Below are 22486 nucleotides of genomic sequence, written 5' to 3'. Positions count from 1 at the left end.
ACTTGTAGTACTAGCCACGGGGACTTGGCGACAACAGATTCGTTTACATGTATCTTTTCTCATTCTATCTTTCTCCCTCCCCCCCCCCCCCCCCCCCACCTCTCTCTCTCTCTCTCTCTCTCTCTCTCTCTCTCTCTTTCTTCCGTTAACTTATCTTTAAGTCAATCTCTTACAAATTCAAAACCTAAAATTGATTATTATCATGAAGTTTTATTTATTTATGCACATGTAAATTGATCTTGTCATAACTTTTCAATCTAACCGATAGTCTGACACACTGCGGGAAGGGCCATTTTCTAGCGTTGTTATAACTTCTGGCCCAACCCAATTGTATAATTATATTATTTGTTGAAGTGATTTATATGACGTGCGTATATTATATACAATAAAATACGATTAAACTAACTGTCGTTCAACATGTGCCTTCAATCAGTCGTGAACCTTTTTCGGTTTACACCAATTCAGTCGAAAGATCTACTGTTGGCCGTCATACCACCCGATGCATTTAAACCCGCGATTTTCCGCACCCGAGGCAAATGAACCCACGTTTTACCGCACCCGAGGCAAATGTACCCACCATTTTCCGCACCCGAGGTAAATAAATCAGCAATTCACCGCATTCGTGGCAAAAACACAAGCCCTCTGCTATTAGGCCGTTATATAAGAAAAAATAGACTGTAAATTGCGTTTTCTAATATAAAAAGGCAACCGTTGCCAAATGTCTCTAAAGCATCAACCTACATTTTTGGCTGTTAAAAATTCTGAAAAGCTTAAAATTAGCGTCGGTATAGTTATCGATACTCATCACGTGACTTTCACGTGCTAATTATACACACTTGATTGCTTCCGAAAAGGTAAGTCAGTGCAAGGAAGTGGAAAACTGCTGCGAAACAATGTAAACACAGAGCCCGACTACGGAATGCCGTTAGGGCCATCGCCTGTGAATGTGTTGATCTGAAACGCAATACTCGAAAGTACCACAATGAAAATGCGTAATCACGACAGTACGATGGTGAAAACGCAACAGTACGACGATAAAACGCGACAGCACGAGAACGAAAACGCGATAATACAACAGTACGATGATGATAATGCGATATACTATCGTGTTTTCACCATCGTATTGTCGCGTTTTCTCCATCGTAATAATTCGTTTTCGTTATCGTAGTATCGTGTTGTCGCGTTTTCGTTAACGTACTGTCGTGTTTTCATCATCGTACTGTCGTGTTTCCATCATCGTACTGTCGCATTTCATCATCGTAATATCGCGTTTTCATCATCGTAATGTCGCGTTTTTGTCATCGCAATGTAGCGATTTCATCGTTGTACTTTCGCGTCTTTATTATCGTACTATCGTGTTGTCATTATAGTACTGTCGCGTTTTCACCAACAAACTGTCGCGTTTTCATGATCGTACTGTCGCGTTTTAATCATCGTACTTTCGCGTTTTCACCATCGTAGTGTCATGTTTTTATCATCGTACTGTCGTGTTATCACCCGCATACTATCGCCTTCCGGTGTGCATGCGCATAGAAGAAGTACCCTCCATGTGAAAAAAAATAATGTCGGTTTCAGGGGTACGTGTATTTAGTCTTTGGATCATGTCTGAAGATTTTATCAGGTATTTTGAATTGATCTTAAATACTGTATATGTAAAAGTTTTAACAACAGTTGACACAATAAAGATCGAATTATAAATTGTCTTTATTCAATAAAACCAACCAGTCAAAACAGTATCTTCGAACAGTTTTCCAAATGCAATACCTCTCAGTTCATCATCATTTGTAAGCAATTCCAAAAGTTGGTACGGTTTATTAGAAAAGTGTCAATATTATCATCATCATTTGCCACGTCGTCGTTGTCGTCGGGAAAAAGCTAACGTTAAAATTATCGCAAAATTTTGGTTAATCTTAACGAAAAAAATCTGAATAACCACAAATAAACACAATAATGTCAGTTTTATATATTTAACAACATTCTTTTTCATATATTCGTAGATAACTAAATAAAAATTTCAATAAATCATCAATCTACACCAATATGATTATCAAAATAACAGAACATATACATGTACACTATTTATGTTAAATATGAGTGATACAAAATAAAAGCATGGAACTTCACAGTATTGGCATCAAAATGCATCAGGATACTGGCGTATTTGTTCTTTAATGGCGAGTGTAGCAAAACGCGGAGTTGTCCCTGTAGTTGAGAATTCTGACATTACCTTCTTTTGAAAACATATAATTAAATGAGATCATAATTGCGAAGAATTAAATATTATGTCAAATACTGTTTCTTTTGAATCAAAAAAAAAAATACTGCAAAAGCAATGGCATATAGAAACTATCAACAAAATTATGATAATTGGTCAAAGAAACGTGCAGTCATTTTTTCCCTCCTTGAACTCCCAGCATTGACATACCCTGAACCGAACCGAGGGTGGTCGTAAATCACCCGAGCACAGCGGTTACAGTATAAATGATATAAGGGCCGACAATTAATGTATTTTTTATTATTATACTTTAATTAACAATTGTAAGGTGTTGTATGCAATTTCCTTATACTTCTATCTTGTCTGTCTGAAGATAGCCTATTTTACTTGAAATGTATAAAGACATTAATTAGTGGCCCGTAACCATAAATATTGAGCGATAGTCGCACAGGCGCACTACATTAACTTGTCGTTGATTTTTCTTTCCGTTCAATACCAGTCACATTGTTGTCTATAGCAACTTAGTCGGCCATTACTAGTTGTAAACAGAAGTTTGGGAAAGATCTCAAAAATGCCACCAGCAAAACTGGGCAAAGGAAAGCCGGTAATTTAATAACAAATCATTATATTTTCAGAAATTAAATGGGAGATCTTTAACTGCAACTTGTTTTATTCAATAGCATTGTTCATATGTTTAATTAAAATAAAACAACAAAAATCAAAATAGATTTTAAAGTAATTTACAAAATTTTGCATTAACCCAAAATGGTTTCTGCCTAATTGACCATGATCAGAATTTAACAAATTTTAGAAAATCTTGATACTGGTTGAAATTAGCAGGAACTATTAATTCTCAAAATTGTTAGACTTTGTACAGCGGTAGCCAACCAGTTATGTTAGAATTCAGGCTTGTTGATTCTATAGTCTAATTTGGATGACTGTTTTAATTACATGTTTAATATAAATCACCATTAAGTGTACCCAGTTCTACCTGTGATTATATGGAGTTATTTAATAATTGTTTATATGCTGAGTCAGGTCCCATGTGACATAGTCATCCAGGCATTGGCCTACACACATCTTAATGTGTGTTGAAATTATCTGGATTTAAGACAAGTTTAATTGGTATTTATATATATCATTGTTTGCATTCCATATTTCTCGTTCCAAAAGATGATTTTGATGAAAAATAAGCGATATACTAAAATTTCCAGCAAACCCAATTTTGGCAACAAATGTGTACAGTTTAAATGAGCATCATATTTAGACATGATGGAAGCCTTATGAGCAAAAGAAAAGTTTAAGAAATTTGAACTAGCCTGCTTCAGGCTCAACCCAAAACCAGATTTACCGAATGTGAAACATACAAAAGATGCCAGGAGATTTTTGGTATTTGAAGATTTGTTGTGTCCATAACACTTGCTTTTAATTTATTAATGAATGTTCATGTACTGCAGTGGTTATAAGCCATGCTAATTATTTGCTCCAGATATCTGTCAGTAGCTTAATTACAATAATAAAATTGACACACGTGACTTCACAAAATGGTAAAAGCGTTATTGAAATTTATATTTACATATAAACAATTCAACCATACTTTATGCCATGTTCTTATATTTCAGCTACTCCTCGTCCAAAGTTCATTCCAATCGAAAAAAATACATCATGTAGTCAAGAACTTAATCATAAATACATGTAAATGATAGGATAAGTTACTGTAGAAAACTCATGATGTTGGACAAAATTTATCAAGTTATCAAGTCACCATTCCAGCCCAAACATTCTGATGTTTGATATTTCAAGTTGTCAATACAAGAAATATCTCGTGCATGGTGCTATATTCTGTATTCCAGATATTCTTTACCATATTGTTTTAAATGTTGTTACTTTTGAAAAAAATGCTTAAAAGGACTCATTCACATTTTATAGGGTCAGACAACGAAAAAATCAATTTTGTATGAAATGTGAACAAAATGCTTGTTTTCGATTGCTCAAACTAGAGGCTCTTTTGTTAATAGTTATTTTAAAATATAATGAAAATTGCCCTATCTTGTCGAAAAGCATCAGTAATACCAGTTATCGGAAATTAAGTAGTTTAAGTTTTGGATGTACAAAGTTCTATATCTGCTGGTTGCATTTTAGTTTTGTTCATAAAAGTAAAATAAATATTTGGAACAAAGTTTAAAAAAACTAAATAAAATCTGTGAGGGAGTCCCTTTAAAGAAAAAGTATAAAATATGCCTCTTTCAACTTTAGGAGGGCATGTCAGGAGTAGCTAACATGATGAAAAGAAGGCAAACCAGAATTCGTGTAAGTTACATTCTACTTGCATTGATATTTAAGTGAACACCAATAAATAATGTGTCACATTTTGTTCTCATCAGGCACCGGCTAAGGCCAAACCTACACGCCCAAAGGCGAAGGTAAGACCTGTGTTTCCCTAGGACATTCTGTGTGCAGTTTCTCTGCTGGGGTGTGCTTTGCTATTTCAGTCATCAAACACTTATTCAATACGTTTGTTGTATTTCATTTTTACTATTTTATATTTCTCTAAGTTATCATTACTTAAATATCACATAAATAAGAGTTTTGTGCAAGAGTATAGTTTCAAATACGAGGGTAGTGGGTGATGTAAACTGTTGTATACTATGTTGTCAAGGACATGATTCAATAACTTAAGAGTTCATATAAGTGAAGAGCATTGTCAAATATTTACATACCTGTTATTAATCAGTTAATCCTTGCCTAATTTTCACTGTTTCAATATGGTAGTTAATGAAAAAAGGAAATACTCTCAAACAATAACAATTAGTCTTTTTCTTAATATTTGTAAGTAAGATTTTATTATGTAAATGTCCTAACGTCACATATTCATTTGTACACTTTTGCACATACTATCCATACAGTCAGAGTGCCTTCATCAGATTTGATTATCTAGTGTTATATTATTTTTGAAATGTGCGACAATGAAAAAGCGTTTTTTCTTCACCAAGCCTAAAAGGGCATTTAATAAGTAAGTAATTTGTGTACATATATCAAAATTATTGAATTTTAATTTGTGTATTTCAAAATGTACTAATTTGGTTCATGAAATTGTAATCATCAGTACAGTTTTCCAACCATAAGTGAAACATTTTTTTCTCAAGTATTTTTATCTTTAATGTGGAAAATGCTAAGAGCTTTTTGTATTAGTAATACAGTGTATATACTTATGTATGCCCAAAATAATTGCAAACAAAAATCATTAAAAATTAATAAGTGAAAATAATTCAATTTAGTTTCCAAATGTAAATTTGTAATATATTGCTTACTTTCATTTGACATAAATTTTGAATAAAAGTCCAGGCCCAAATTTCTTGAATGTTCTGAAGGGTACATGGTGCTTAAGTAGCTTATTTCATTAAGCCAAATTTTTAACTTAATCATGATTTTACTAGAAAAAAATAAGATTATCATGATTATAATAAAGATCTTTTTTTTTAAATAACAAGAACTCTTAAGTGTGTTGATATAACACAAAATATACCAAAACAAAACTAGCTTAGCTTAATCCTGTTACAAGAGACTTATGATTTTTTTGAGAAATTGGGACCAGTTTAAACAATTTACCTGTCAAAAAAACTCTGACATTTTAGTAACAAATACTTGCTTTCCAGTCCAATTCTGGTCTGTTAATGATATTTCTGCTAAAATCTTGTGTGGATGATTATACCAAATCACGAGTATTGGTTTATAACCTAGATTATCTTGTTACATGAAACACTTCACATAAGCCTAAGTTTTTTCTTATTTTATTTTGCAACTCAGAAACTTTTGAAGCATTTTGGAATCAATTCAATGCTTTGATTGTGTTACCTTTAAAAATAAAGAGAGCAGTGACACCCCCGTAGAGTTTTAATTGCACACAGTCCTGGGCAGCTTGTTTGGTGTTAGGTTTTTGCAACTGTTCGTTTTTGTCTAAAAGAACTTCCAGATGAACAAGCATCATTAAAAAAGAAGCATTTTTCATTTTGCAACAAAGATGGTTTTATATGTTACAGTTTATGATTGTTTGTCTTTAATTTATGCTTTTAGTGTTTGTGTTGCTGTTTTTTTTGACAAAAAGATATTCTAAATGTGTCAGTAACACGTACCTGTATAAAAATGTCCTGTCTGTGTTCAAGTTTTGCAACAGTAATATTCATTTTAGTTTTGCGTATTGTTGTGTTTGCCAGTGAAATATTAGTTAAAGTTAACTCAAGAGGAAATTGTAGATAGCTGGCGGATCTAGAACTTGCCTGGTGAAAGAACCAAACATTCTCATATTATATTTTCAATATGTAATATTAAATGTGAAATCTAGTGCAAAATTAATTAAATCCAATCATACTTAATAAAATGCAGTTTAAAGATTTATTTAAATAATAGTAAGCGTAAAAGTTGTTACTATAATCTAACCCTCTGAATGAACCAGCTGTGTATTGCTCATGAAGACTTTGTGTTTGACAGGATGGTGATGACATGACAGACATTGATGGCACGGACAATGATGAATGGGTGAATGTAAGTATTCATATATTATTTGCTAGCTAATGTTTAAGAATTGATTATGTCAGTGTTTCACTCCTTTGTATAAATATCATTTTATTTTGTACCATTTCGTAATTTATATATAGTACTTTTATATATAAATAATTGTATCTATTATATTACCTAAATGATTGTTATGTTTCAGACCAAGACGCTGGTGAAACCAGATGACCAGCTGGACCTTTCAGAACAGGTAGGTGGCGATATACACCTCTGCATTAACTTCTCATTTTTTAATTATTAGAAATCACTTTCAACTATATTTATATGAAAGTTGTTAATTTATAAGCTTGTCTGCTTTCCTACAAAAAACAAGATATTGTCATAGCCTTGATGTCGTCATTGGTGACATTGTTAAAAAAAAAACATGGCGCTAACTCAACAACAGTTCACTGTTTTTAAATGAAACATGGTACAATGAATATTGCTAGACACAATGTGTACATGTGCAGCCAGGCCCATAGCTCTCATTTTAATAATTGATGAGTTATGCCCCTTGTTGAAATGTAAAAACACAACAACAGATGAGCACTTGTGTTTGCTTTGCAGCACTTCTCAAATTTATTTGAATACACAGTCATGTGTTATTTTTTATGTAGAAATCAGCATATATAAAGTGGAAAATATATCATAGTACCTTTGATATAATTTATTTATTCATATAAATGCATATATTATGTTTGACAATAAACTTTATTATTCTTAAACTAAGTACCAGTTTTTAAACCTAAGGTGCAGGTTCCTTCACTTGGTGTTAAGTAACATATGAACATGTCCGCACCCACAGGAGCTGAAGGAGGAGTTCACACGTATTCTGACAGCCAACAACCCTCATGCCCCACAGAATATCGTCAGATACAGCTTCAAGGTAAATGCAAATTAAACTCATTTTTAATATTTATGGTGGTTGCACCATTGTAAAACTGGTAGATTCACATCTTTACTTGAGTACAAGAGCTATTAAGCATTATATAATTACACCAACTTAGATTAGAAGACTACCTGTATACTGACTTAACCATGTTTTATTATCTATGTATTAGGTAAAATTCTGATCATAACAGAACTTATTATACACACTGTAGACATATTTGGGGTTTTCTCACACTTCCACATTCTATAGTCATAAAAAAACACTATATTATGATTTTTCTTTCATGCCAGTTATCAACTGAAAATAGAAGACAAAAACAATAAAGCAATAATAATCTGATTACCTTGTTCAATATTTAAACTGCAACCTAGAGTCGGAATCCATTCATAAAGCCAAATTATATGCCGTACTGAAATGACAAACAGGAGTGTTTTTTGTACAATGGACGCAAAAAAGGCGAATAGTTGAAATTTTTCTTCTTTTTTTCATTCGTTTGCCAATGAATAGTGAATATTATGATGAGCGGCAAATTGTTCTGACACACGTCGCTGCACCGAAAGAGTTGAAGGTGACTACAAAATGGAGTAAAGTCTCGGAAAATAGTTCAAAACCAGTTATGTATTGTGTGTTTTTAGGAGAAGCAGTACAAGCAGACATCAAGTGTGGACCAGCTGGCGATCCACTTTGCCCTGGATGGCAACATGATCCACAAAGACTCGGATGAGGCACAGAGGCAGCAGGCCAAAATGGGGGTTCCTGAGGGTTAGTTTTTGTCATTATTTATCAAGGTTGAAGATGTCTTTGCAGTCGAATTCATGACAACCAAGTATCAATAACACATACCAATACAGTTACAAGATATGAATGTATTATATTTACGTTGTGTTTATTATGCAAGTTGTCTGGTTGAATGTGTTCCATGGAGATTTAAAAAGACCACAATTTAAAAAGACCTGTGGTTGGGATATTTTCAGCTCACAGTGAGCACGCAGTAAGTGAGGCAGGAGAGGCCCCTTCCGCTGGTGCTGAGGGAGAGGAGGCCAAAGAGGAGGTATGCTATATAGTTTGGGTAGGAGAGAAGGATAAGGATATATATATATATATATATATATATATATATATATATATATATATATATATATAATGTATGCAAGGACACTAATTAGATGAACTTCTTAGTAGAGGCGGGCATTAGCCAGATAAAGTAAAGCAGGGGAGACTACCGGTGCCTTGATTCATGTCTTGAAATTTTAAACTTTAATAGCATTGTAAAGTTGCTACTCAAATAACATAGATAATGGAAAATCTGTCTGCTAAGATAAAAAATTGATTTATGATTGCTATTTTGTGTGTGGTGTTCAAAATTCAATTTCTTTGGGTAACTGTTGGTGTATTTACCTGGTAGCAATCCCCCGTGCAGGAAGCAGACATGGATGAGGTGACAATACTGTAGCCAATGCTTTCACTATTTTCTGTAATCTACAAGCAGAAAATTAGTCTGTTGTCATATCTGGGCTCTTAACTGTCATGGTTGGGCTCTAAACTGTTACGCCACAATTTTGGCTGATCCTGTATTAATCAAATCTCTAAATACAACATTTACAAATACAATCCATTGATTCTGCTTGTAGATTTTAACAGGGCTTGATGACAATGTTTACGAATTCTGTTTGCATAAAAGTGAATGTATGTTGTTCACCAATACTGCACTCCAAGTTTCAATTCTGCACCTTCTTTTTCAGTGACCTTTTTCATTACATGGAGAATGAAATGTCTTTTAAATATATCTATTTTATTGCTTTTATTTGACTGAAACACTGCATTGTATTTGTAGCAAATTATTGTTGTTTTTTCACTTGTGATTGCTTATCAGTAGTAAAGCATTTTGTTTAAAATAAGTATTGGACATTTCCGGCAAAATATTTTTTGTATTACAGATATTAGACTCAGTGTCACTGTTGTGAACATGCATTGCTTGTCAACAGTAGCTAACTTTTGTTTATGTTTGTATGCAATATGGCAAATTTATTTTTCTTATGTACTTTTTTTCAATTTAACATGGTTCCCATCAGCCAATTTAATGTCTTTGAACCAATTTTTCTAGATGATCTTACCTTGATTGTAACAATTAGCCTATTCCACTTTTGCAGTGGAACACATGCTTTTTTGTATTAATGTAAATTCCTAACCATCCCATGTCAAATATCCCATGCAGGCCAAGGATGAGCAGAGAGAGGATGCTGTGACTCCAGCCCCCGCACAAGCAGCCGGAGGTGCCTCACGGAAACTCACCAACCAGTTCAACTACAGTGAACGGGCCTCACAGACATACAACAACCCTTATAGGGTAAGTGCCCCTCTCACCTGAAAATTCAGTGCCTTTTGGCACTTTAGAGCTGCACTCTCACTAATTGAAGGTTTTGACATTTAGTTTTGTCTAAGCCGATGTTAGTGTACATGTCTTCAAAATTAGTCATGCAAGATAACTCACAATAAAACAGATCTCAATTGATTAAAAACGTGCGGAAAAGTTTGATTTTACATAAAGCGTTAGAAACGCTTTTAGCCATAAAGCAACAATTTTTTTACCTAAAGATGAAAAGCTGCGATCTAATCTTTAGTCAGCCTTCTTATATCACTGGTTCAAGACATTCACGCAAAAATTTGCTCATTTTAAGACAAAAAATAAAAAATGGTCAACACGGTTAGTCTATGAGAATAAAAAAAAATGTACAGATTCATGCAATATGTTTTCTCTTACTAGTTTGCAAACATTTTGTCATGATTAAACATTGACCCTGCCATATTCAGATTTGTTTTTTATGGTCTTTGAATTTGATATAATTGCATTATTATATACCTAAATGATGAAATGTTTCTTGAAGTAAAATAAAAGACATGCTTCTAACATCAGACCTTTGGCTTTGCAGGAGAGGGGAACAGCGACAGAACCACCACCACGTGCTGTGTTCTCCTCAAATGTCACACAATGGGAGATCTTTGATGCCTACCAAGAGGACTTTGAGAAACAGGTCAGAGCTAGCCTATCCCTGACTTCCAGGTTCAGATGCTTATAGGTCAATTGACTCTTAGATATTTATGCAGCTTACTATTTTTCTAGTACACAAAAATTTATATAGATTTGTGACCTTTATTCGTTGAGTACAAGGCCCCAATATCATTAAAAACCTGAAGTCAATTCTCAGTCTCAGCTCATTTTATCACATAGTGGTAGGATATGATTTAAATGCTTGAATCTGTTTTAAGCACTTTCTCTCATAGATTATGTTTTCATGAAAAGTAATTATAGAGCAAAAATTGGTACTTTACTAGGTCCATTTTCTTATTTTTGAGTTCATACTTAAGTACATTTTGTGCTCTAGAAATATGTCTGTTTAGAATATTGAGCATTGCTGTTTATTAACATAATGCTCAAGAGATTTAACTTTCAAAAATAAAAAAAAACATTAGTAATTGTGAAAAATGTCATGTTGTAATGTGGAAAAAAAAGCTGAGTTTGAGATTGAGAAATAACTGGAGTTTGGCCAGAATCGAAGTCAATGAACTTTCAATGGATGAACATTGAAAGTTCAACAAACTTAGAGATAGGTGTAGAGAATTGACTAAAATATTATGCCATTATTTTTCATTAGTTTTTTGTATGTTAGTGGTATAGATTTGTCATGTTTTGCTTATGTATTGCTCAGGAAAAGAACAAGGAGAAAAAGGTGATCCCAGGAAGAAAGGAGGAGGAGAAGTCACGCAAACGCCTCACCATTACTGAGACTTCGGTAAGTCATGCAAACACCTCACCATTACTGGACGAGTAAGGACCTGCAACATTTCATAACTTTGTGACTTTGGTAAATGCTGTTCAGCCTGGTTACCGGTAGTCCAGGAACAGCCTGATGGTTGCAAAATGGAACCTTTCAAGGTTACGTAGGTCTGTGTCATAATGGCTGCTTGCACTCGTATGTAATTGTCTCCCCATAAATAAAGCTTGGTTTATAACCCTTTCTTTGTGTCAATTCCAATTGGTTGATGATATTTAAATCCTGTGTTAAAGAATACAGTTAAATTGTTCTTAGTGGCATGTAAAATATTAACATTGATTTTTTATGTTTCTCTCACTAATCTTTTTTTTCTTCTTTTTTTATTACAGCAGGTAAGTCCAAGAGAAAATACTCGCTTTAAAAGTTGTAAAAATTATGAATTACAGAACAATATACTGACATATATTTCTTATGTTGTTTTGTAACAGTACTGAAAATATAAAAAATTCTTTAGGTTTAGTTCAGTTCTTAAGAATATGAGGATCATAATTAGTGACGATTAAATATATTCACCTTGTAAGCTTTAAATGAAAAATAACTCAACTCCCTTTATTCCTTTAAAACTCTACAGCAGGTAATATAAGATCAATGTTGCCAACCTGATCTAACTGGTCTTGTTCCTGATTTAAGATAACTTATACATTAACAACCTTCATATTTGTTTATTGGACTTAACATATTTTTGGTTATGCAAGTGCCTATAATACTGTTTCCCTCATGGAATGTATATAGTGCTCTCCAATTAACATTTGAACTTTTTGGCAAAGCACTGTTGCCGGTGGTAATTAAAGAATGGCAGTTTTTGCTGCATGATAAAAAACACAAGCAAACATTTGCTTCTTCAATGTCTTTCCTTAGCACTGAAACTAATAGTTTGTGTATAAAAGTACAATGAACCCTGCCTAACCTGTACAGTGTGTTTTCAATATATCGACAGAAATTGTAACAAACAATCATTTTTGAACACCTGCATCTAAACAACCATACTCCATTACCCTCCCTTCAGTGTCAGTGATCATCTAAACAACCATACTCCATTACCCTCCCATCAGTGTCAGTGATCAGATTCAGTCTAATTTCTGGCTTTGGTCTGTTCAATTCAAACTGATTTCTGCGTCACTAGTAATTTGCTTAACATTTCAACTTCAGAAGCATTCTGCTTGTTAAACAAACTTCTACTAATGTCTTTTATACAATTAAAAATACTATGGGTCTATTTCATTTTTTTTTCAAATTTGTTGACATATACAGATGTTAAGCTTAATCAATTGCAATTTCTTGTTTACATTATCTTAAAATTTGCTAGTAAGCAAATGCATCAAGTAAGCGTTTACTTTTATGTTTGAAATAAGCAAGAGTTTTCTTAGAAATACAGATTTTGTAACAAAATTAACACAAGACTCAGCGATAATATCATTTGACATATCTGCAATAGATATTTCTTAACCTTCTAGCATACAGCATACATTCTATTTCCACGTGTTTTGCTATGTGACCAAAAATATATTTAGTAAGATGTATTCCATGACTCATGTTTCAGTTTTCCTTTGTTTGTTCTACAGGGTGATGACGTGTCACGCATTTCAAAAGCTTCCAAGATCGTGGAGAGAATGGTTAACCAGAACACATACGATGATATTGCTCAAGGTACATATAGCTTGCTTTAGTTATTGCAAGCTTTCCAGCAGCTCTACAAGTCCTTAAACAAATCTTACAAAAGATTTGCCAAAATTCGTAAAAAAATAAAAAAAAAATCCTGGAAAAATTACTTTTCCATTAAAATTCCATGATTTTTAATAAAACAGTAACATAGCAATTTCACTAAGCCCAGTCTGAAATTTGTGTGTTTCTCATGTAATTTACCAATCAATAAGTAATGAAATTGATAGTTGTTAACACAAAAAATGATGAATGATTTAAGATCCTTGTTCGTTTCACATGTGCTCACAAAATAAAAATAACAACATTTGATAGAAGTTCAGTGTCAAAATATAGCAACAACAACTTGTTAAATGTGCATCTGTCATGTAGATTTCAAGTACTGGGAGGATCCGTCCGATGAGTACCGTGACAATGAAGGAACACTCCTCCCACTGTGGAGATTCTCATTTGAGAAAGCGAAGAAGCTTGCTGTGACCTCCCTTTGCTGGAACCCAAAATACAGAGACCTGTTCGCTGTCTCCTTTGGATCCTGTAAGTATTGTCAAACATAAGAACACTTTCATTGAGCAGAAATACTTTAATGTAAAATACCTTACCTTAATTTGTGTTGAAGCTGCATTGAACACCAAAATTAGGGATGCAATCACGGAAATTTTGGGTCCAAAATCAGAAATATATTATTTTCTCAGTCAGTTAAACTGACATTAAAAGGGTGTCAATTCATCTTTAGTTGCAAAAGTGCCCTAAAATTTTGATGACGTCAAGCCATTCAGGAAATCATTGGTTGTTTGTCCCAGCTTTTGGTTAAAATAACAGTGCATGATAACACTAAGATATCAATTATATCCCCGAGTAATAATTTTTTTGACATATGGCTTTGAAACTTTTATGCACGTTATGTATTGCATTGAAATCTAATCTAACAGTGATCCATGCATGTTTTGCCAAAACTTTTCAATCCATACACTGAAAAGCGGCGGAAGAGTCGAGCGCGCTGTCTCTGTGACAGCTCTTGTCTATAATCCAATGGATAGCACATAATAAACCAAGTTTTTTCTCACTGTTGAAAATACAACTTTCAGATGACTTCATGAAGCAGGGAAATGGCATGATCTTGTTCTATTCCCTTAAGAACCCCTCTTTCCCTGAGCACATTTTTGAGACCGACAGCGGAGTTATGTGCCTTGATGTGCACCCAGAGCACCCATATATGGTGGCCGTGGGTTTCTATGATGGCAGCGTAGGTGTGTACAATGTACAGAAGAAGGATGGACCAGTCCATAGATGCACGGCCAAGAATGGCAAACACACTGACCCGGTCTGGCAGGTAGGCTCTTCAAACTGAAATCTAGAAGTAATATTGCACATAATATTTTGTTTTCTGTATTTAATTGATGGACTTTTAGGTTGAAGACTAATGGTTAAGTGATCTAAGGTAAAGAAAATGAATATCTTTAGCTAACTGTCTGTAAAATTCTCATACAAAGGTATACGATTTGAGGCACATCCACAACAGTGGTTTTCAGTACCAATGTAGTTAAGACAATACAAAGGGGTAATTATTTGGTCATGAATGACTTGTCTTAATATCAGGTTCGCTGGCAGAAGGATGACCTTGAAAACAACCACAACTTCTATTCCATCTCCTCCGATGGCCGAATCGCACACTGGACCATACTTAAGGTAAGCATGCCAGCTTTTTTATGGCTTTATTGTCTGTGGAAGTACCATACTTCAGAAAACTTATTATCAATGGTTCTTAGAGAATTGTAGGAAGTTAAGGGTGAGTTAACATTCTGTTTTGAATTTTGTTTTATAAAAAGCATTCTTTAAAAATGAATGATGTATATTTTTGTTTGTTTTGTTGTTTGTCTTCACTAGGTTAATACTCTGATAGAGGTTTATGCTTTCTTTAAGCTTTTGCTTGTCATTTCAACTAATGTGTGTGTTGTAGAATGAGTTGACATTCCAAGATGTGATCAAGCTCGCCTTACCTGACGCCCCAGCTGAAGGTCCAGATGGTACAAAGATAAGCACTATAGGTGAGCCCATGTCAAGTGTTCTATCTTCATTATTGAAAGACTTATAACTACGCTGCCTTTTTATTAAAGTTTTCTTGGCTATATATTTTATATTTGGAAATTTACAATTAATTAATGTGATTATTTGTTGTCATTGTTTAAATATGTTTATTCAGTGTATTGATAAGAATCTGTTAAGAATTTCTGAAAGATTGCAACAAAAGCTTTAGTCATGTATCAGATATGTATATAAATGTGTGCATGTGAACAGGTTGTGGCACTGCCTTTGACTTCCACCGTAAGAACGACTACCTGTTTGTGGTGGGGACAGAGGAGGGCAAGATCCACACATGCTCAAAGGCATACAGCAGCCAGTTCCTTGACTCCATGGATGCACACAATATGGCTGTATACAAGGTAAGCCAAACATGGCCATATACTAGGTTAGCCAAACATGGCTGTATACAAGGTTAGACAAACATGGCTGTATACAAGGTAAGCCAAATATGGCTGTATACAAGGTAAGCCGAATGTGGCTGTATACAAGGTAAGCAAAATATGGCTGTATACAAGGTAAGCCAAATATGGCTGTATACAAGGTAAGCAAAATATGGCTGTATACAAGGTAAGCAAAATATGGCTGTATACAAGGTAAGCAAAATATGGCTGTATACAAGGTAAGCCAAATATGGCTGTATACAAGGTAAGCCAAATATGGCTGTATACAAGGTAAGCCAAATATGGCTGTATACAAGGTAAGCAAAATATGGCTGTATACAAGGTAAGCCAAATATGGCTGTATACAAGGTAAGCCAAATATGGCTGTGTACAAGGTAAGCAAAATATGGCTGTATACTAGGTAAGCAAAATATGGCTGTATACAAGGTAAGCAAAATATGGCTGTATACAAGGTAAGCCAAATATACTAGGTAAGCAAAATATGGCTGTATACTAGGTAAGCCAAATATGGCTGTATACTAGGTAAGCAAAGTATGGCTGTATACAAGGTAAGCCAAATATGGCTGTATACTAGGTAAGCCAAATATGGCTGTATACTAGGTAAGCAAAATATGGCTGTATACAAGGTAAGCCAAATATGGCTGTATACTAGGTAAGCAAAATATGGCTGTATACAAGGTAAGCCAAATATGGCTGTATACAAGGTACCAAACAAAGCTGTATACTAGGTAAGCCAAATATGGCTGTTTACTAGGTAAGACAAACATGGCTGTATACTAGGTAAGCCAAACATGGCTGTATACAAAGTAAGTCAAATATGGCTGTATACTAGTGTTTGAAAATCGGACCCCATTCCACACGTTCCATCATTACTGTATACAAGGTAATCCGAATGTGGCTGTATACAAGGTAAGCAAAATATGGCTGTATACAAGGTAAGCCATAATTTTTGCTGACATTTATTGTGTATCAAATTACTGTTGTCCTGGAATAACAATTTATTAAATTAATTAAAATAACTATGTAAAATTAATTTTGTCCATATATATTTCAGGTTCGCTGGAACCCATACCACCCCGACATCTATGTCACATGCAGTGCTGACTGGACGGTCAAGATCTGGGAACGTGGAACAAAATCTGCATCAGACAAAAATGAATCAGGAGATTCCTCAGCAAAGTATGTTCATAAGTTAAAACTTGACTTTACAATGACATTATGCTTCAAAAAATACTAGCAGAAGGTGAGTTCTTTATGTATGTAAAAAATAATTGAACATAATAATAACATGTGTGAGATTTTCTATGTATGAAGATATTGAGAAACTGTTTTATTGCTAATAGGAAGCCACTGTTCACCTTTGATCTAAACAACTCTGTTGGAGACGTAGCCTGGGCCCCATTCTCATCCACTGTGTTTGCTGCAGTCACTGCCGATGGCAAGGTATGTTATGTGGCCAGTTTACCTTTTTTAGTTAATGATATGTCCTTTTTGTGTCCTTAACTTTTACTGTTTACCCACAATTTGAAGATAAAACCATATGTTTTAATATTGTGTTAACATATGAACGGGCCATGATTTTATATACTATAATGATTTGTTGTCATATGTAAGTGATACTAGCCTGAAACATAGTCACGATATAGTGATATGTTGTCATGTAAGTGATACTAGCCTGAAACATAGTCACGATATAGTGATATGTTGTCATGTTAGTGATAGTTGCCTGATACATAGTCACGATATAGTGATATGTTGTCATATGTAAGTGATACTAGCCTGAAACATAGTCACGATATAGTGATATGTTGTCATGTAAGTGATACTAGCCTGAAACATAGTCACGATATAGTGATATGTTGTCATGTTAGTGATAGTTGCCTGATACATAGTCACGATATAGTGATATGTGTTCGTGTGTAAGTGATACTAGCCTGAAACATAGTCAAGATATAGTGATTTGTTGTTATATTTTTTATGATAATATACTAATTTAATTATACATGTACTTGCTGTGTGGACCTGATAATAGTTGCCATGTAAAATTGTACTTCAATATAATTTCCAGAACAATATACTATGGAATTTATATTGGCTAAGACAACCATTACAGAGTGTGAATTGTAATGATTACACATTTATTTCATTTTCAGCTGTTTGTATATGATCTGAATGTGAACAAGTATGAGCCGCTGTGTGAGCAGATGGTGGCACAGAAAAAGAAAACCAAACTCACCCACCTTGAGTTTAACCCGGTCTATCCCATGGTTATAGTAGGAGATGACAGGTACAATAGACAACTGTAGTCCTTCTCAGTTTGTGATTTAGTGTTCAGATCTTCAGAATTCTTACATGTGTATGTCACCTTCTTGTTAATTGGCATGACTGCTTAAGACTGTTTGAAAATATCAAAATATTGCAAAACTTCCTTATTTAGTTAACAGGAACATTTCTGCGTTCTTGATCTCTGCTACAAGTCATTTTTGTTTCAGGGGAACTGTTACCAGTTGCAAACTTTCACCAAATCTTAGAAAACAACCAAAAGTAAGTATTGAAAGAAAGAGAGGGTAACTGTTTTTGATATTTATCTGAAAGTGCATAAAGTAATGAAGAGATCAAAATTATTTCTACTCCTTTTGTATATTTCTGATACTAATAATTTTCTGCTCTCGACTAGTTATATTATGTGATAATGTTAGTTATAACCGAAAGTGTACATGTTTTTTTGTTATAAGCAAGTGGGAAACCAATTATGTCATGATGTATTTCATCCTTCTGTCTGTAAGCTAATTACATTGTGTGCAACTCCTCATTCATTTACATCTTTGACAATATTTCACACATATTCAGTTGTGTTACGGGGATGGCCTTAAAGCAGGGTCTTACCCTTTATTATTGAGATTATTTTAATCTTCAAGCATATTCTCACTCATATTTCAATGGATCTTTTTCAAACTCATTTGCAAATGTTCAGTTGACAGTGTTATTTTTCAACTGAAAATTAAGCTGAATCTCAGCTTTTTTAAAGTCACTAAAAGTCTAAAGAAGTTTAGTCTCAAAATTCACCATCGTAATTAAATAAGTAAAAGAAACCTATTTATCTTAATATTCTTAATACCAAAGATCTCAAAGGGGGCTTTGCTGTTTTTTTCTTTGTATGAAATTTTCTCCTGTTTCCGGCATTTTGTCTCTATTTTCACCATTCTAAGAGCCCTGGCCCAATCCACAAAGAGGTGGAAAAAACAGTGGTGATGCAAAATTATTGGATAAAGCATTATTAGATTATTCACTACAATATGTTGCACTCTTCAACCACATCTTGTAGATATTCCTGGAACATAAGTCACATTTACATGATGATGTCTAAAAATAAAAATTGTTTGCGGTGCCCTTTTCTTAACATTCATGACTTTCCAATTCATATAAATTTTCACTACCATAGTATTGCCTGAAAGTAACGTTTATTATACATTTGCTTTAAAATGTAAATTATGTATTCAGAGATATTGCCATGCTTGTGCTCTTTGAAATTACATCTGGTCTAATATATATTGACATATTAAGCAATTTACACATTTTCTTTTTTTCATGGCATTGTTTTTGTTAAAAAAGAACTATTATATTCTCAATTATTTTAAAGAATGGTGCATTGCTGGATTTGTTGCTAATGTTACTCCGTTGTTTTAATGTTGATAATGTTGTTGCAAGTCTAATGAGGAGGAGGAGGACAGTTTGAGTCCCTTATCTGTCCTTTATCATCGGCTTGTTGTAAGTCTGGCGGAATGTATGATTGCTGGAACCCAGGTCGTAATCAAGAAATGTCACCTGCTACCCAAACACATTGACTTCAAGTTGAAGCTTGAAATAATGAAATACAATTCTACAGTGAAATCAAAGTCAAAATGATAGGTACATTCTGATAATATTATGAAACTGGTTGGTTTATGCTGGATATGGCCAGAAATGCCTTTCATAAGTCATTAACGTATAGGTTTTTTTAGTGCAATTCTGAAATAAGAACCAAATCAAAAACGATAAAAGAAGCCTTTAACTTCAATGAATGAAAAATGTTAATTATGGGGTAAAAACTGTGAAAGTATCCAACAACTTACACAGCAGGTGGCATTTACAAACTATCGGCTCATGGAGTTCCATGACAACACAACCTAAGATTTATCACATGCATGATGAGAATGGTTGGTTATATGGTCAATAAGGACATCATTCACATGTCAACTAGTGCACTATCTCTATGATGTTTTCATTAGCTTTTTTCTTGCACATACAGTTAGTAAGATTTCCTGTATGTTTTATTTATTTTTTTAAAATAAAAGTTCATATGAAATGAACACGATCAACAGTCAACAATTCCCTTTGGATGGCACTTATCATTGAATTCTGTTTGAAGATAGATCACTGTGTTCTTGATAAAAAATATACCCGATTACATATTGTTACTTTTGCATGGTTAGTTAGTAGTGTCACATATAGAAATGAGAACAAAATTAAAGAATATATAATGTTTTACTATTAGGACTTATTACATAAAAATTTGGACTTATTACATAAAAATTTATTGCTCTCTGTTCATTTTTAAAAAAAAAGTAATTATTTTATGAACAACAGTTACCCTTACTTTTGTTTATTATGTCGAGTGATTACCAATTTACCCAAGTGAGTACAATGTATTGTCGACAGGCACTGTCCTACCTCTAAAACTTGCAAAACACGCTTTTATGTAGGACACAATCTTTAGGGATGTATATGGGAGTGAGCTATACAGTTGGTCGGTCTTTTTGGACAATAACTCATGGAAAGGTCAATAATTTAAAGAATTTTTGTTCACATGTTTAACACCCTAAGATAAACGTCAAGTTTGACTTTGATTACAAACTATTAATTGGTGGAGTTTTTTGCCCTTTTCAACTTAAAAATATTACAGGTGTCCGGAAAATGACTCATGAAAGGGACATATTTAAATAATCTTTTGTATCCCTTAACATTACTCCATGTCATCCTAAATACAAAAAACTTAGTATTTGCCCAAATTTGGTTTCCTGATGATAACTTATTAACAGTAAAATGGTATTAAACAGCCCCTTTTCAACTTAAAATTTGCCAAAAATACGGTTTTGGGATAATAACTTATGAAACGATTAACATGTTTTACACCATAAAATACAGGTGTTATGGCATATTATCAAAGCCTACAATTCCTGTGTCCAGGTGGCTTGTTTTGTCACTCCCGTGACAGCTCGAGTTGAATTCAGTTACCTTTTATAGCCACATGATAGCCACATGTACATGTACTTTGCCTTTCTTCTGATTCATTGAGGATAATATTTGGTATTCTACTAGTAATTCATATTCATTTTATTATTATTATTCTAATTATAATTATTGTTCAACACTTCAAAATTATCCTGCATGTATACTATAATGATAAGTATTTATCAAATTCAATTAAATTGTTAAAGTAGACCTGCCTAGGTGGTTTCAGTTTTTTTTTCCATAGTCAACAGCAAATAACATGCAGCAAATAACATGCAGTCCTTGGCCCTTATATGTGCAGTTATTTTGTCCATTCCACTGCTGTTCAACTGGTGCTGTTTGCTGAATTGTTAATAAGAGTTCTGCATCATATATCAGTTTGTGTCAATAAAAAACGTTGGTTAACAGTGCATTGGAAGAAAACAAGTTATTTCGCGATGTGGTCTTTTAGTGAGTAGTTTTTTTTGTCACAGTTTTAATGTTCTTTCCAACAATGGAAAGGATGGCATTTTATTGTTTATTTCAAATTCATCACAAGAGCTTCATCAACTGTTTTGTATGTTGAATAAACTTGTCATCTCTAAACTTAAAACAGACACAAACGCCCTTCTGCTCTTCACTTGTACCCTTGGCTCTATGTAAAACAATGTTTGTGTTTTAGGAGAAGAAGGGCGTTGCAGCCCCAGACCCGGCAGCACGTGAGCAAGCAGAGATCGCCAAACTTGACAAGATCTTGCTTATGGTGCGTGATCCCCCAGAGGGCAAGAACTAGAGCAAAACACCAACCATTGCCTGTACTGCTGATAACATACCAACCAACTTCAATCTTCTCGGTTGTTATTTATTCTGTGGAATATTGAAGGATCTACAGTAGTATGAAATATCAGATACTCTAACTTTAAACAAAGATACTATCATACGAATCTAAATACAGCTTAATTTATTTGTGAACAGCACCTAAGGTGGTTATTAATTGTAAATATGCTGTGTACACTGACGTGGACTATGACCTTGCTGGATATGGACACAGCTATAACAATACGAAAATACCCCTGCCAATATTTTATCTAATGACAGTTGATACTATCTTAGTATAAATCTATTTATTTGTTGTTGATAATTTGTTGGCATTTTCTGTGATGTTGTATTTCCAATTTTATTTATTGGATAGTATGTGAACACCAATAAATTAAAAAGCAACATTGCAGTTGTATTTCTTTGTTTTTTTATGGAGTTTTTTTAATTCATACTGCAATTGATAATACAGTCATAATTGGTATAACTAAGTGCCTAGTGATTGCCTGAGGATGGAGTATCAAAAAGACCCAGGTAGACCAACCCTAATGAAAACTGTTCAGATTTATCCTTTTTTATGTTGTTAGCACAGACATACAATTGTGCGAGAGTTTCAATGTAGAGGAAGTTCAAATCCATAAAAAAAACAGCTTTTTTTTCTTTGTTTCCATTTAAGTAATGAATTGCGGGGTTGATGTCATTATCGGGGTATGAACGCAATTGGGTTGGTCAATGTGTGTGGAGTCCGAAGGACTCCACGCGTACTTTGACCAACCCAATTGCGTTC

The 22486-nt window shown here is 33.8% G+C and overlaps 1 protein-coding gene across 5 annotated transcripts; it reads left to right on the top strand.

The window, feature by feature from the left end:
• Positions 1–2724: 2724 nt before the first annotated feature.
• Positions 2725–22106, top strand: LOC128228750 (dynein intermediate chain 2, ciliary-like). Of its 5 annotated transcripts, none has more exons than XM_052940245.1 (22): positions 2725–2819; positions 4600–4638; positions 6704–6757; positions 6930–6977; positions 7572–7652; positions 8294–8420; positions 8633–8709; positions 9064–9096; positions 9874–10005; positions 10589–10690; positions 11366–11449; positions 13051–13138; positions 13523–13684; positions 14236–14480; positions 14747–14836; positions 15108–15195; positions 15446–15591; positions 16688–16812; positions 16977–17076; positions 17787–17920; positions 18126–18177; positions 21566–22106. In XM_052940245.1, the coding sequence occupies exons 1-22, from the start codon at positions 2787–2789 to the stop codon at positions 21674–21676; spliced, it is 2151 nt and encodes a 716-aa protein (XP_052796205.1). In that variant the 5' UTR covers positions 2725–2786; the 3' UTR covers positions 21677–22106. The 5 variants fall into 5 exon arrangements, with proteins under 5 accessions (XP_052796205.1, XP_052796204.1, XP_052796203.1 ...); XM_052940244.1 differs by lacking the exon at positions 4600–4638 and adding an exon at positions 4472–4525 and having other exon boundaries at positions 13054–13138; XM_052940243.1 differs by lacking the exon at positions 4600–4638 and adding an exon at positions 4472–4525.
• The last annotated feature ends 380 nt before the right edge of the window (positions 22107–22486 follow it).

Source organism: Mya arenaria, chromosome 3, assembly GCF_026914265.1.
Source record: "Mya arenaria isolate MELC-2E11 chromosome 3, ASM2691426v1".
In the NCBI taxonomy this organism is placed as follows: Eukaryota; Metazoa; Mollusca; class Bivalvia; order Myida; family Myidae; genus Mya; species Mya arenaria.
The sequence above is the reverse complement of the archived record's forward strand: the minus strand, read 5'-3'. Positions and strand labels throughout refer to the sequence as shown.

Bases quoted from the DNA above. Each gene is read 5' to 3' on its own strand.
- LOC128228750 (XM_052940243.1), top strand. From the start codon at position 2,787: ATGCCACCAGCAAAACTGGGCAAAGGAAAGCCG. The intron at 2,820-4,471 runs GTAATTTAATAA...TTTCAACTTTAG, and splicing joins AACTGGGCAAAGGAAAGCCG to GAGGGCATGTCAGGAGTAGC. The intron at 15,196-15,445 runs GTGAGCCCATGT...GCATGTGAACAG, and splicing joins TACAAAGATAAGCACTATAG to GTTGTGGCACTGCCTTTGAC.